General features: G+C 42.6%; 1 protein-coding gene across 11 annotated transcripts in view; it reads left to right on the top strand.

Moving 5' to 3' along the window:
• The window catches only part of HAAO (3-hydroxyanthranilate 3,4-dioxygenase), a 74548-nt gene extending 59714 nt beyond the window's left edge, over window positions 1-14834 (top strand). For all 11 annotated transcript variants that reach the window (XM_025203222.1, XM_006022838.3, XM_025203220.1 and 8 more), the window contains 4 exons: window positions 7827-7972; window positions 9378-9446; window positions 10616-10698; window positions 13177-14834. In XM_025203222.1, coding sequence (XP_025059007.1) covers window positions 7827-7972; window positions 9378-9446; window positions 10616-10698; window positions 13177-13255 — 377 coding nt within the window. In that variant the 3' untranslated portion in view covers window positions 13256-14834. The remainder of the gene's footprint in view (window positions 1-7826; window positions 7973-9377; window positions 9447-10615; window positions 10699-13176) is intronic.
• Window positions 14835-15969: the final 1135 nt, after the last annotated feature.

Here is a 15969-nt window from a genome sequence, read left to right as displayed (position 1 = left end):
TGGTGCTGGGGGTGGGCAGGGCGTAGGCAGTGTGGGGGCAGTGGGACAGCTGGGCTGGAGAAGGGAGTGCAGAAGGAGGGTTTTGGCCAGGGCCTTCCATAGCTGGTGCCCTGGCCCCCTCTGGCAGGTGCACAGTATTCCTGGGGCCCGGGTGGGGGTGGGGGTCCTTCTGGGGCCAGCACCATGGCCAGCAGGAGAATGGGGTGCTGGTCTTCGCTGGCAGGGGCTGGAGCAGCAGGGTACTGGGCATCCCTGGCAGGAGCAGGGGCAGCCCTGGCATGGGAAGAGAGGGTGGGCAAGGAAGGAGCTGCTGCTTTTCTCTAACCTGGTTTCTTTGAGGAGCTACAAAGACACATTGGAGATATCCCTGTTCTGGAATTTGAGCTTGTAAAAGGTTTCTTTCAGGCAATTCCTTCATGGCCGCCAAAATCTCTTTGGCACAGCCATATATTCCTAGTTTTAATTATCTTTCATCTTTTAAGCAAAACTGACCTTCTCTCTAAAGTGTAATTTTCTTTTATAAATCCTTTTAGCAAACCTGGCGTATGTTCAGTTTAGCACAATATTGTCTTACTTTTTCATTTCAAATCTAGAAAGAGCACATCAAGTGTATAACACTAATGGCTCCACACTGAATTGCTACGGTATAAATATTTAACAGCAACGAATTACAAAAATGGATTTAACTGCCGAATTCTTTAAATGGAGCTCCTCAATATTAAGATACATAAGAAAATATTAGAGTTGATGTTCCATTTAATATGTCATTTGGAGGATAAATATGCTAATGCTTGCAGCTTTCTAACATGGTAGTACTATCATCTTACATATTACTACTATGTTTTTTCCCCCAGTAATTAAATTAATTTTTGTTTGTTCCTTGCTGAGCCCCATTATCACATCAATATTATGGAATTATCAAAAAGCACATTTAGCTTGACATTAATTAAAGCATGATAGATCAAGAATAAAAAGAAGTGGCCAAAACAAAAGTCACAGGGCTGATAAGAAATATTCAGTTTCTTTGGTTGTTTAGGCTGTGAAGAAAGACCTGCTTACCTTGCCTGCCTTTGAAAAAGTGCCAGAGTTTATTGCTTCCAGGTGCCGTGTCTCCATGTGCACCTGGGACTGCAGCATGTTGAGATGGGTTGGAGCAGCCCTGACTGGCAGGGGGCCCCAGGGGCCAGGCTGCCAGCCTGGGGATGCTCTAACCTGGCATACCCTGCAGGGAAGCAGCCTTGTGCCCCAGTCAGCCGTATCACCATCTACACATGCATTGTTGTGCACTAAAGAACATCACCACAGGATAGTACTTGTATTGACAAGTACTAACCTGTGGTGGAGTTAATTAGTTTCCTGCGGCCTAATAGGACTGCATGTGTAGATGCTGAGACTTTCTTGAGGAGCTAATTAGTCAGCTCTGCAGTAAACATCTCATGTAGATATGCCTTTTATTAAGTGCCATAAAATATCACTAGCAGGCAAATAAGCATTGTTCATTATTAATTATTTTCATGGAGCTGATACCTCTGGGCCCCATTCATGAGCCAGACTCAAATGCAGTAGGACAGCCTTTATCACAAATGGTGCCTGTACACAAGCGTGGAGACTGCTCTGACGTGTTGTTCAAGTAGTGCAAGAGGAGGAAGATCTTCCTCATAGTAATTGATCCAACTTGCTTATGGAATAGTCAATTCTCTAAGGAATCCCTTGAATAGTGATATGCTTTCCTTTCCTGCTAGAGAAAGGTTCTTCACTCAGCATGAATGTAATGTCTGTCCATGTCCTTGGCCTCAAACATCCCAGCAGCCCCCCACTACCCTATGCTGCATGGGGGGTGGGTCTTCCATGAGCCCTCAGAGGCCCCAATCACCACTCCTGCAGCTAGTGAGTGCAGAGCTTTAAAAAAAAACACCCCACTCACTGGATGCAAAAGCAGTGATTGGAGCCTCTGAGGGCTCATGCGAGAGCCCCCCCTATGCAGTGCATGGCAGTGGGGGGCAGTGGGAATCACCCCCCCCGGCACCTGTGCGGCAGGGCACGCGGGGGGGGCGGGGGGGCCGCAAAAGCCACTGAACGCTGCCTGGGAGCTGGACTTGAGCGCTGCCAGACTCCATCTGACAGGTGGAGCCACCCCAGCTCCCAGACAGTGCGCAGTGCCCTGCCAAGCTGCACTGCACCCACGCCATGGGGCAGCTGCTGCGCAGGTGTCAAGTGGGGGAGGTGATCCTCGCTGTCCCCCACTGCCCCGTGCTGCATGGGGGGGCTCTGCCTTGAGCCCTCAGAGGCCCCCGATTGCTGCTGCCAGAGCTGGTGAGTGTGGGGCTTTTTTTTTTTAAGTGCCAGGACTAGGCTGGGGCCAGATGGGGGCTCTGCCTTGCCTCCACTTGCTAGCCAGCATAGAAGATGCAGGATGCAGGCATGACAGCACTTGGAGCGGAGGCTATGCCATGCTGCCACTTGCCCCTTCCACCTGGAGCGAGCTGTGCCCACATCTCGCCCATCCCCCCACCCTGGTTGGGCAAGTGGTAGCAAGGCAGAGCCCCTGCTCCTAACACTGCCGCACCCACATTCCATGCCTTCCCGCCTGCTTCCTGAGTAATGTGCTCCCCGTCCCTGCAGAGCAGCTTGTCCCAGCCCAAATCCCTCCCTCCCCCAACACCAATAGGCTTATCAGCTGAAAGCAGCTGTCAGCTGCTTGAATCTCTGAATTCAAATTGGCCAAATCTTTTCTGAAGCTTTTCCGAATCAATTTGGATGCTTTGAATCGATTCGGAGCTTTTAATTGGTCTCGTGATTCGATTCGGATTTGGAGATTCAGTGCTGCCAAGCAGTGTATCTCAGCAGAAGTTGGTCCTGCTGTTGTATCTCATTATCATCCTCCCATCATGGCCAGGGAAATGTTAGACTGCCAACAAACATAGGTCTCCCACATCTCAGTTTAGAGCACGCTCACCATACAACTTTATGGAGCTCCAAAAACCTTTTTAGCAGTAGCATATGTTTTGCTCCAACAGTGGAAATAACTCAGCTATCTCAATATTATTTAACTGGGGAGAGTATTAGTTTTAACCAAACAAAACACTTAAAAATCAATTAGCTAACTAATGGTACCAAAAGCACAGTGCAACATCCTCATTTTTTTCCTCTGCTGGTATTTCTGGATGTGTCTTCTAATAGAATTGTACACCTATATTTCATTAATGTTCCCAGCCAAAAGGTACATTAAGGGTGCAGACAGAAATACAACTCCCAGCTGTAACTCAGAACATTTCCTGCAAAGCGTTCCGAGTTACAGTGTTACTCCAGACCAAACAGAAGTTCACTATTGGTTCCAGGTGGAGGGGAATCCAGATACGAGGTGGGAGCCTGGAGGCAGGTTCCCATAGCAATGGTCATGGCTCTCTGCCAGTGCTCACTGTTTTCAGAATGGGAGAAGGAAAGGCAGCAGAGGGAGCTTGTTCTTGGCGCTCCCCAGCCAGTGCTGAAGGGTGGAGTGGGAAAACTGGAGCATCCCCCCTCCCCCACTTCAGGGGGTCTCCAATACACCTACCCCACCCTCCAGGGGAAACTGAACCCCCCACCTGACTGAACTTCATCTGCTCCCTTCCCTCCTTCCATTCTCAAAACAGTGACAGGCTGGGAGCTCCATAGACACAAGTTACAGAAAATACTACATTATGAAACATGTTCACCTGATACCTCATGAAATGAGGGGTCGGATTTTCACCCAAACAGCCATTTTTTAAACTGTCTGCAGCGTGCAATTCTGTTTGGTCCCGGCTATAAACTGCTTTCTGTGGTGAGACTGGGCAAAAATTGTCACTTTTGTTTGCACCCTAAGATGTAGATGAAGTTGGGGATCTGTAATTTAACCATAAAGAACATTACATTATTTTCCACTGTATTTACTTGAATATAAGAAGAGGGTTTTTTTCCTCCAATCAGCATGAAACCAGATCTTTGTCTTACATTTACATACAAGAAAGCCTCATTAAATATATTTTTATCATTAAACTTCTGTCAAAAGCAGCATGTGCTTGGTAAGTTGACTGTGAAGTTGACTAAATGCAGACAACACTGAATATGACTATAAAACACATGGCCATATTGGGTAAACATGCTGATAGGAACCTTTGTATGTGCATGTGGCACTTTAAAAAAAATGGGGGGCAAGTACTCCCCTAGGAGGGAACAGGCAGCAGCTTGGAGGTACTATAATGTCAGCTGGCATTCAGAGAGGCCAGAGCAAGTTCCAACACCCTCCAATGGCAGCAAAAATGCTGGTGGGAACATACCACTTTTCTTTCTGCAAAAATATTTATTTCTATACATATAAATATATTTATAATTCCACCTCCAACACTCTGCCAAGTGGCCCTTGTGGTTCACTTGGCAGCTCAAAGCACACTAAAAACCCATTGCACAGTTTGCATCGTGCAACCGCGCACCCATCTCCATACCCATACCTCACCTACTGCCCTACTCAGAGGGTCTGCTCCTGAAAAAGTCTATGCCAGACCCCTCTCCACCAAATGAGGTCTGCCATTTCTTTCCCGTCATCCTCTTCTGTCTTCCTGTAGTACCAGTTCATTTCACTTAGTCCCACTTTAATATAGTCCTTGACTGTGGGGTCTGAGTGTCTGTTTATGAGCAGGTTCCTGGCTTTCCACAGTGCATACCTAAAGCGGGATATGAAGCAAGCTGTCAGGGTCCCTTGCTGTTTGGTCAGGTGCCCATAGAAAACTGCTTCCCTGGTCAGGTTTCTGAAACCTGTCACCACCAGGAGGAGTGCATGGATTTTCCACAAGAAGTTAGTGCAGCCTATCTAAATAAGATATATTGTAATGCCCATTAAGTGCAATCCCACCCAACACTGACTCTTTTACAAGTCATGGTAAGCCACTACATTGAATACATTTCAACCTCATCTTCCCTCCCACAGCTGAGCTGCACTTTTCTTTCCCATTTCCAATACTTCCCATTTCTTCACCAGCCTTAAATGTCTGGCATTCTGTTGTTCCCTCTTTCAGCCTATTACATATAATTAATGTGGCCTTGTCCTCCATGAGGTTGAGCTGAACCAGGTTGCCCTATGCCTCATTTGTATATATATTTTTGGAGGATCTCAGAATTTGGGACAAGAACAATGAGTTCCAGTCATGAGTGGGGGACTAACTAACACATGGATCCTTTGTGGGAGGATAACTGGTGTACGCACACATACTGAGCAATGTTGTGTTATGGGGTCACCATGGTTTGAATGCTGTTGACTCCGCTGGGGCCCAGCCCTATGAACTATATGGTAAATCATGAGCCATTTGGCTTTGAACTAATATCATGCATAGTCTAGACTATATATAAGTAGGTATAAAAGTGATGCTTAAAAGTATGTTTATGGAGTACCTGTGCTAAAACTTGCAGCAGTTTCAAAAAAGGCAAAATACATCAATTCTGGATGAACTAAAATATTATAGGTTATTTCAGTCAGCATTTTGCAAATTTTCCCCTCACTCCCATGTGCCCTGGGAGAGCAGAGTCTAATAGTAATGAGGGGTGGGGAGGTGAAGAGGCTACAGAGAAAGAAGTTGGGGTGGCAGAGGGCAAGTGGGCCGCTTGATCCCCAAGATTTAATTTTCCCTGCCGCAGCAGTGGAAGGGGGTCAAATTCAAGGCAAACCTCCAATAATTAGATCCTATATCTGAAAAATTAATTCAAATTTATAAATTTTCTAGATATAGAATCAAATTATTGGAGTGGTGGGGGGTTGTCCTATAATTCAGGTTGCTTTATATTTGAGTAATTATGGTAATTATTCCAGAATAAGTATTATGAATCTAGGACAATGAAAGTTGAACCTGCAAGACATCCAGGCATATTCCACTATGAAAATTTTCAGTTAAAATATCCAAATAACCTAAATTCTGACCTTCAGCAATACTATGCAGTAATCACACAAGCAAGATTAATTCTTATTTTCACTTGCAGTCCCAGATTAACATGATTTATAATGACTTTTTTTCACTATTTTGTCCTTGTAGAATCATATAATTTCTGGGGTTTGCTGGGATTTTTCTTTTGTTTTCTTTACTTCTGGTTTGGGTTTGTTTTGTTTATTTTAAAACAAAATTGTAAAATATGAATAACTGTCCAATAACTGGATGAGAAAGAATTGGATGTATTTTGCTGATAAATATTCTATGGCAAAAAAAAAGATTTGTATCCAAGGATTCCTTCTCTTAACAATAGATATAAAATGCACAGTTCATGAAAGGAGAATACAAAATAAGCAAAAATGTTTTGATTTATAATCTGGACCTTGACCTGTTTACTTGATCATGCTATGATTTAATAGAAAAAAATAAATTTATAAACTAGACAGTATCTTCATATCAAAAGTTGCTGAAAGGGATTTAATATCTTGTCTTTATTTTCTAAAGGTCAACTATAAATGCAAATGCCTTGTGCATCCCTATTATTATGCGTCAAATATGGATGTAAATACCTTGTGCATAACACAATCCATTATACTGGGATAGCGGCTTTAATATAGTGCATTGCCTTTCATGTACTGACCTCACCCATCAAACACTGTTGTACTAGAATCATGTACAAGATGGCTTCCTCAGGAAAACTTTGATGTGGTATGTTCAAGATATGATCCCGATCCCATGATAATACGTTCAGAAAAGCTTGTGATTTCTAGGAGAGTTAGAAGACCACCACATAAAGAACACAATAACATTCACTAAATTATCTGTTCAGGGACTAGGGCTCAACTGTGTTGTGTGCTCATTTCCTGAATACCTTTGGGAAATAGTGAATTTTTCTACATCTAGTTGGGATTATTACTTGAAAGTACCCTAGAGACATTCCTCATGGTGTCACAGAACAAACTATCTAAGATTCTCAAAGATGATTGCATTATCTCTGCACTTTACTGTGGGTTGGTGAATGATTGAAATTAATTTTATATAGCAACACACAGCACAAACCTACCAAAACTGAAACTGCATTTAGCCCTCTTAGATATTTTAAACTAAGCCAGTTATGAAGGAGATCTACTGGAAATTTACTTGAACTACAACTGCGGGAACATCATGAGGAAGACCATTTATTAAATTTAAGGCTGTGATAATTGACTTGTTTCACTCTGGTCAATTAAGACTTCATAACATCTTAAAATACAGACTGGAGAGAAAATGACGAGAAGTCCTTTTCTGAGAATATGAAAGGCATATGGTAACATGAGTTTGTCGACTCAATTCTAATCCCATTTAGTCACAATTCTAATTCCATTTAGTCTGGGGTAAATCAGGAGGGACTTCATTAGTCACAAAATGGGAATCTGCTCATCACTGTTGGTTAGTGTGGAAAGGGGATGAAGAACCTGGTTGGCAAGAATTATGCAATAATCTCTGGACCAGTCTCTCTATTCCATAATGTCTGAATGCACTTGTACCACAGTTATGTCATTGCTGGATGCAAGCAATACTTTAAAATATTTTTTCAAAACCCTACAAGTTTTAATTTGGACAAAACCAACTTTTACAGGGCTTCTCTTGTTATTTGTCTAGGGCATACAAAGAAGACAATTCACTAGCCATATCACAGAAAATGCATTTCCATCAAAACAGGAATGTTCATTGTATTTGATGTAATAAGTACTAAGTTATGATTCTGTGACATCATATGTTACTTTTATCACTAACTTCTTGATTACTGCTATCCACATTTTCATCTGGAACCATCAACAAAGACCAAACTTGATTTTAGAAGATGTGGAAGTGAGCTTCCCTACTATTACTATTCTGTCTTGGTTGCAGATGAACTCCTGAAAGTCACACCTTTCCCACTAAATGCCACTGCAGTCATGGATCCATTTTCCTTCCAAGACTGGCTAAATGATCACCGTAAAGAAATCAATCAAAAAAAATCCTTGAGTATCTTTGGAGACAACTTTGAAACACAGGTAGAAGCTTTTGTTTTCTCTCACTGAGATACGGGGATATTTTCAAGGGCCCTTATGATAGAGATACAATTTCATTGACTGTCAATTGGAGTTAGACAACTACTTCTATTTACACTTCTGATAATCTTCCTCATTTTGTGTTAAGTAAAGATAGTAGGTTTAAAAAAATATTTATTAGCCTATTTAACTCCATTCCCCCTCCCCCCACCCTTTAATTTCAAACAACAGTCTTGATACAAAGACTGATGCTGGTTTGTGAAATAATAAGGCTGTATAATCTGGTAGTATAATAAGGCTGTTATAATCTGATGGCTGTTCAATATGTAAAGGACCTTACAAAACAAACCAAAAGAAACACTGTGATTCTGAATTACTTCAGAACCACATCACTGACCCCGGGAAAGCAATCCAAGAGACAGACAGTATTGAAAACCATCAGCAAACTCTATCCAGAATGGATAAACAATAGTAGGGTTTTGAAGAAAAGAACAAATGGGGCACATCTACATGTGCATATTAATGTGCAGCAATAAACTCTGGCACATATTGTGCCAGAGTTTATTGCTCCCAGGCACCACGTTTACACATGTACCTGGGATCACAGCACATTGAACCAGATCAGAGCAGCCCCAGCTCGGAGGGGACCCCAGTGTTCAGCTTGCCAGCCTGAGGCTGCTCCGACCCAGCTCAACACACCGCAGAGGGGCTGGCTGAGGCATGAGTGTGCTCCAATACGTGGCTAGCCAGCAGGCAGCCCTCAAACTGAAGTACCCGCATGCCCCAGCCAGCCGGCTCAGTGTCTACACATGCAGTGCTGTGGACAAAAAACCTCTACTGCAGAATAGTATTTGTATGTAAAAGTACTAACCTACTGCAGAGTTTATTAGTTTCCTGTGGTGTAATAAGGTTGCATGTGCAGACACTGAGACATTTACTGCAGAGCTAATTAGACAACTGCAGTGAATATCTTGAGTAGATGTACCCATGAGGCATGATCAATAGACTTTTGCAATCAATGAAAAAATCGTATCAACTTCAATAGGATTTGGATCAGACCCCATAATAGACAAGAAGAGAATGTCTGTTCCAAGAGCAGGTGGTGGCAAATATAACACTGTGAAGCTGAGAGTGGGAAGAGGCAAAGGGAACACATATAGTGAGTAGGTGAAGAAGCATAAGGAGTGGCAGGTGTGATCAGTTTTCCTTCTATTGGTGGATATCAGTGAGAGAATAATGACCTGCCATGTGAATTCAAATCAGGTATATACAAATAATGTTACATTGTATAAAGATTTCTTGTGGAAATTGAATATTTTATAAACTTTAGGAAGATTAACATAAGTCTTTGGGATAAAACCCATTTCTTCCCCCTCTCTTACCCCCTACCCCACCCCTTTTCATTTAGGCTGTAGTTCATGGACCAGGAGTAAGTGAAGGAAACCAGAAGAATGCGGATATCTGGATATGGCAATTGGTACGTGACAATTCATACTTACAAAGGGTGGAGTTGTATTTAAGTGTGGAGTGGATATCTCTGCCAAAAAAATTTCCCAGTCACAGGCAGAAAAATTAAAAGATTTTATCCTTTCTCTAAGAAAAATGTCATAGGCAAGCAGTCACTGGTGAGTCAGTTGCAAGCCATTTGTTACTTGTTAATGCTTGAAAAGTAGCCCCTCTTCCTCAGCATGTGGGCAATGGACCACTAGCATCCTATATCATGATGAGGGCTTAGATTCTTAATAGTGTCCATGCCTGAATCCATGGAAGTGCCATTGGTTGAAGGGGTCCTTCCTCCATTGCCCTTCCCTAGAACCCTTACCCCAACACATGCACTGGAATCTTCATGAAGGAAACAAGTAGGGTGCTAAAGACTTAGTCTAAGAACTTGGCTATTTGAAAACAAAATGCCTGAATACTGTCTGCTCTAGTATTTATCAGTTTCTTATTCTGGGAGAAGAACTAGTCTATATGCAGCCCAACAGGAAAAAAAGAACAGAAGAAATGGTTCCCATGTACACAAATCAAGATGCCAGATACTTCTACCTCTTGCCATTCTGTTTAAATTCACAGAGACTAACCATCTAATGCTAATTAAAGACATATCTTGAATGAACCTTGTCTGTACAGCTGGCAGAAGACAACCAGATCCTGTAAGGTTGGCAAGAATTCGGCATCTCTGCCTGAAAGGACAATGATAAATCCATTTAACAGTAAATGGGTTTCTATCAGTAACTTCTACCAGCTCCCCACTGAGTTGTGAACAGCTTTTTCAACTTTAAAAGGCATTTCAGGTGTCTTAAAAGAAAGAGAAAACCTGTGAAAAAAAATACTCAAGGAGTTTAGCCCTGTGATGTTTAGACAGCCATAGCTCATTAACAATGTATGCAGGATAAGCTGGTTTCTGCGTAACTTCATTATGGAACTAAAGTCTGAAACTTGTTTTTATTGCTGCTAACTCTGCCAGGCGAAGAAGATCAGCTACAGTTTTAAGATAAGCCATGCAGAACAGAACCATTTTTGAGCTACGTTTCTGTGGAAATGCCAGATTTCTTACTAAAACGTGCTTCTTTCTTAGTATCAGCCTTTTCTTTCTGCCAGTGACAGCACATGAGGAATTAAAAGCTGTTTGTTTTTGTCGTTTAGGAAAGCACATCTGCTGTTGCTATGGATGGTAAAACCTTGACTCTGACTGCTGGTGATAGCTTGCTGATTCCTGCTCAGTCTACGTGAGTAGAGTGGGTTCCTGGCATGGTTTCCCAGCTTTTGATAACAAAAGCCTCAGTTCTGCATCTTACTCCTTTGGTCTATACAAGGGTGTGTGTCTAGAACAGCAGAGCCCCTGTAAAAAATGATATCTGCTATAACTTATCCTGCTTGGTAAAACAAGAGAAGTGGTGAGAATGAAATGCAGTGGGCATACAGCTCAGTGTAGACCCCCTCAAAGACAGCAAAAGAAAGAAAGCAGCCCTGTAAGCGGGTCTCCTAGCCTGTTGGTTGCTGCATGTGGGTTTTGCTCCCTGAGTAGCCAGTCTTCCCAAACGAAGTACAGTCTTTGAACAGCAAGGCAACAAGCAAATAAACTACTGAACAAAACCAAACCCTTCTGCCCTGTTCTGGGCACGAGGTGTGTTCTGGGCATGAGGAGGAGAGACCTATGGCTCTGACCCAGGGGTGGGCAAAATGGCAGATCCATCTGGTGGCCAGACTCCATTTCCCAGCAGCCCCTACCCACATCACTGGAGCCAGTTTCCATGGAGATCCCAGGAGGGGTAGGGCCATGACAGTGCAAGGCCAGGTTTTCCATGGAGACTGACTCAAGCTCTGGGGCTAGGGCCAGGATTTTGCGGTGGTGACAGAGTGGTCTGGAGTTGGGGCAGAGCTGTGATCTCCTGCCCGCATGCCCCAAGCAAGGTGTATGCAGGCAGATCTCAGCTCTGCCCTGAGCAGGAGCATGAGGGCAGCAGATTGCAGCTCTGCCTGGCTCCAGACCAAACTGCCACCAGCACAACATCCCAGCCCCAGCCCTGGAGCAGCTCCCTGCCAGTGCTGCTTGGGCAGGTCTCCATGGAAACCCTGGCCCTGCACTGTCACGGTCCCACCCCTTCTGAGGTTTCCATGGAAACTGGCTGCAGTGACGTGGGCAGGGGCTTCTGGGAAATGGAGTCCGCTGCAGGCTGAATCCAGCCCTCGGGCCAGACTTTGCCTACCCCTGCGCTAACCCCAGTTTAACAGCCTGGCACCCTCTTGCTAGCAAGCTTGCCTCCTACTGGGAAACTACTCCATCACCATTTTGCTTCCTTTTTTGCTTTCTCTTGCCCCTGGGGTTTTAAACTCCCAGTGGGACACTCCCTCATTATCCAAATGCCCTGTGGCTGGGCTCTCTAAACAAAGCTGACTATTCCCTCTTCAAGGTACAGGCCGTCCTATTACAAGCTCTCACTAAAGGAACTGGGACAATAACAGTTTACAAAGGTCCTTCACGTAGGTAGGAGGTGGAGGTCTATCCATCAGAACCTGCCTGTCTCAGAAAGTGGCATCCAGAGCTTGATGTCAGGTCTAACTAAAGTATATGTATATTGGCTACTTGGGTGCTAGTTCAAGAATACCACTCTGTCCTGTAAGTATTGTCCTGACATAGAAACTGGATCGTGGCAGGGCCATCACTAAATAAGCTGCTGACATACATAAAGCATGCACAACAGAGAACTGGTGAGATATTTTCCAATAGGGAGAGAGAAAAGTTTGAGTTGAAAAAAAATACCAGCCAACTCTTGTGAAAATATGACACAGGCAGGCAAACATAGAGCACCAGAAAAAGACAATGGTTGTATATTGATAGTGTGAAGTGACTGATTACAGGCAGGTGGCTTTTTTCCTCTCCTCTGCAGAAGCAACACCCCAGCAAAATATTTCTGATCTCTAGATCAACTTTTATTTAGTATCCCATAATATTAAAAAAAACATTGAAAGACTTAAAATGACCACATTGTGCACAGAACTATTCTCTGTGACATTCTAAAACTTTCCAACTTCCTCCATCTATTGTTCTCTCCTACTGGTGTGTCAACTAACTTGTCTTAAAAATAATCCCCACTCTTCCAGTTGGATCAATGAGAATAGGTCCATTTAGAATCTCTTGGAAGTCAGGAAGGTAAACCTGGACAAAGTGGTCCACCAGAATACGTCACAGGGGATTGGGACCATTAATTGTAAGGTCTTTGGGGCAGGGACTCCTTACTTTAGCATCTAGCAAATGGCATCCTGATCCTGAGTATGGTCTCTGGTTATTTCTCTAATACAATAAAGAGGGCCTTAAATCAAAATACTCCTGAACTTTTGCGCATTTGAAACCCTGATTTAGATCTGTACTTTTAAAGCTAATAACTCATTAGAGTTATTCTATTATTACCTCTGTATGAGAGCAGAATTTAGCCCTTTGACTTGGACCCATATATAAGGTAGACAATTATTTACTTGAATATCTCACCTGGTATAATCCATATCTTTCCTGCTATACCAAAGGGTATTATTCATATATTGCTTATATTGGTGTTCATGGAAAGTAACTCCACTGAACTGAATAGAGATGACTAGAAAGAAACCAGTTTAAGTGCAATCAGATTAGGCCCCATAACATCCCCCTGCATTGCAACTACATAACTACTTAAATTTTCAAATTAAATGGTCTTTCTCTGTATTTTTAGGTACCATTGGAAGAGATCAGAAGGATGCCTTGCTCTTTACATTGCACAGGATCCAACACGCAAGAGACCTTATGCTTAACTTGTGAAATTGAACGTTGGTGATCAGAAATGTTAGTGCACAAGGACCATTTTAAAGATGCTGACAATATGACTTCCCCAAATCTATATCAGAGTTCTCATTAAAAGTTTTCATTGAAATTTATGTTTCATCAGTAAGTTCAAATAACTTTAAAAATCAAGTGAGCAGCATGAAAATCTATAGCTGATGAGCTATTTTGGTAAAAATTCAGAATATTCATTATTCCAAAACAAATGTAAAACTGATCTAAGTAACTGAGTCCAATATGCAAAGTTATATACTTGATCCTAGCTACAGCTAATCAAACTTTTCTGAATAGGAGTCCTGGGTGAACCTTCTGGATGTTACTGATATAACTACTACTGACCGCTACTCAGCAGAAAAAGGATCATTTTAAAGCTAAAACACTAACTGGAGAGCTCTTTAAAACTGGGTTCTATTCCCAACTATGCCACAGACACTCTGGCTAGGGACAGATATTCCACATAAACTCATATAAGTGATAGGGAACCAGTTCAGACCTGTTACACACCAGAAGTTCAGTGCACATAAACTGCTTTCAAAATGGCCAAAACCAGTTTAAGATAAACCTGTATAGATGTAGTATCAGACTTAACTGATTTAGGTTAAATGCTTTATTGAACTTCTGTCCAAGATCCCCTCCAGATTCAAGTTAATTCACGGTCCCCCAGGATCCCAGAATGCTTTGTACCTTCCCTGCAAACTCCCCCTTGCAGGCAGGCTAGTGTTGGCCCAAGCTGTCTGTACCAGCCAAGCAGGGTGTCATGCTCTAGCGTCCCCTGGCTTCTGGGGGCCACTGCAGGGATCTGGCTGCATTTCTGAAATCAAAATGTGAATGTCTGTTTACTGGCTTATTAGTTCAATCTATGAAGCTTTGACTAACCTGCAAAAATTTAATTGATTCAGCCTCAAGTTATTTGACTATCTGTACTTAGCCTTAGAGTTCAGTGAAGTCATTTCCTCTCTCTAGCATCAGTTTCTTCACTTGTAATAAAGCAATAATGATAATTACCTAGCTCATAGGGTGCTGAGAATTTTAATTTGTTAATGTTTGCATATCTTTTGAGACCACTGATGGAAAGGTCCATAAAACAAATCAGCCATTATGTGTCATGTATCAGTTAATATTGTGACAGCAAGAGTTCAAAGCCCACAACCAAGGCATGATTGTAGTCCACTATCTGCAGAAACCTCATTTTAAAAGGTGATCCAAGAAGCTCTGTGATGGGTTCCAGAGAGAAGTTCCCATCCCTGCTGCCTCTTCATTCTTACCTTAAAAGCCAAACTGACATGTCCAATGCTTTTCCTGGCTGGAGTCTCAGAGATTTTACCTGAATCTGCTTTTTGGATCCTTTTGCTACTGAAATATTGATTACCAGGTTATTTAGAAAGATGTTATCAAATCCTAGCCACTTTGAGAACTATAAAATTACTGTAGCTTGATTTTTTTGTAATTATATCAATAATGTAAATTAAAAAAACAGACTCTGTTAATGCCTATAGATTTTCAGTATTCCTGTCTACCACCTACGGAACTTATTAAAACCAAGCTGTCATATCTTTTATGTTAATGATTATTCTGTTGATGAGATGATGTCAGATGGAATGACTGTAGTCCTTAATTTATATTAAAGCTCACTCTAGAAGCTTTTCTGTTACAGTGTACAGCAGAAGCTTGCTAATTTCTACTAATAATTGAGAGGCCCATTGTAAATTACTAAATTTGGCAAATTAGGGTCCAGTCATTAAGGCATTTAAGAAAGTGAAAATCTTTAATCACATGAATAGTTGCATTGAATTAAAGGGGATTATTCCCATGACTAGTGATCTCCAAGGTTAAGGGTCTGTAGATTGTCATCTAATAGAGCAAAGGCCTAAACTGGAGCCAATCAAGGAACTGGGCTGCAGTGTCTCCAGTGTGGAATGCACAACACTGCATTAGCCACTGAAGCTCCTAGCTAACCAGTACAACTTCCTGTTGAGGGTGAATCTGACAACCTGTACCTTTCTCCAGACTTTGGGCACCTCACTCAGGGCTGCAGGGAGTATCACTTCACTGAGAATCCACTACCTCAAATCCTTTCCTAAGCACAGGTGCTAACAGCCATTCTTTCAAAGAAAGATGTGATTTTGTTTTTTCAGATGTTCAGAGGAGATGGTGGTGCCGCCACACACTTTTTAAGACTATTAGTTAAAGCATTTGCCCAGGAAGTGTGAGATCTGGATCTGGAGATCTGGATTCAATTCCTTTCTCCTCCCAAGAGGGTTCAAGCCCACATTTCTACTTCCTAAGGGAGTGCCCTAACCACCCTTGGTCCCCTGCCAAGGGCCACTCTCTACATCTTCTCTTGAAAATGGGCCACTGTACAGAAAGGAATTCAAGATTAATCAAGTCAGAGAGGAAGCAAGAGGGAGTGTGAGTCTATAGCTTAGTTATTGAGGCACAAGGAAGGAGGCGTTCTGGCTTCTTGTCCCTGGACCCAAAACAAACAGTCCTGGGAGAAGGGACCAGAGCCTCAAGAAGTTTGGGGCATGCATATAGGTGTGGTGGTACAGGTACCTGAGTAGAATTGTGGACATTTGGGTACTTAAATGCCTACATTAGGCATCTAAATCTTTTGTTTTCCTGTTTTATCCAGTGCCTAATCCTACTGCTATTAATTTCAATGGGATTTTGCCATCAACTTCAAGGG

This window comes from Alligator sinensis, unplaced genomic scaffold (genome assembly GCF_000455745.1).
Source record: "Alligator sinensis unplaced genomic scaffold, ASM45574v1 scaffold377_1, whole genome shotgun sequence".
Classification (NCBI taxonomy): domain Eukaryota; kingdom Metazoa; phylum Chordata; order Crocodylia; family Alligatoridae; genus Alligator; species Alligator sinensis.
Note: the sequence above shows the minus strand (reverse complement) of the source record. Positions and strands in the feature narration are given on the sequence as shown.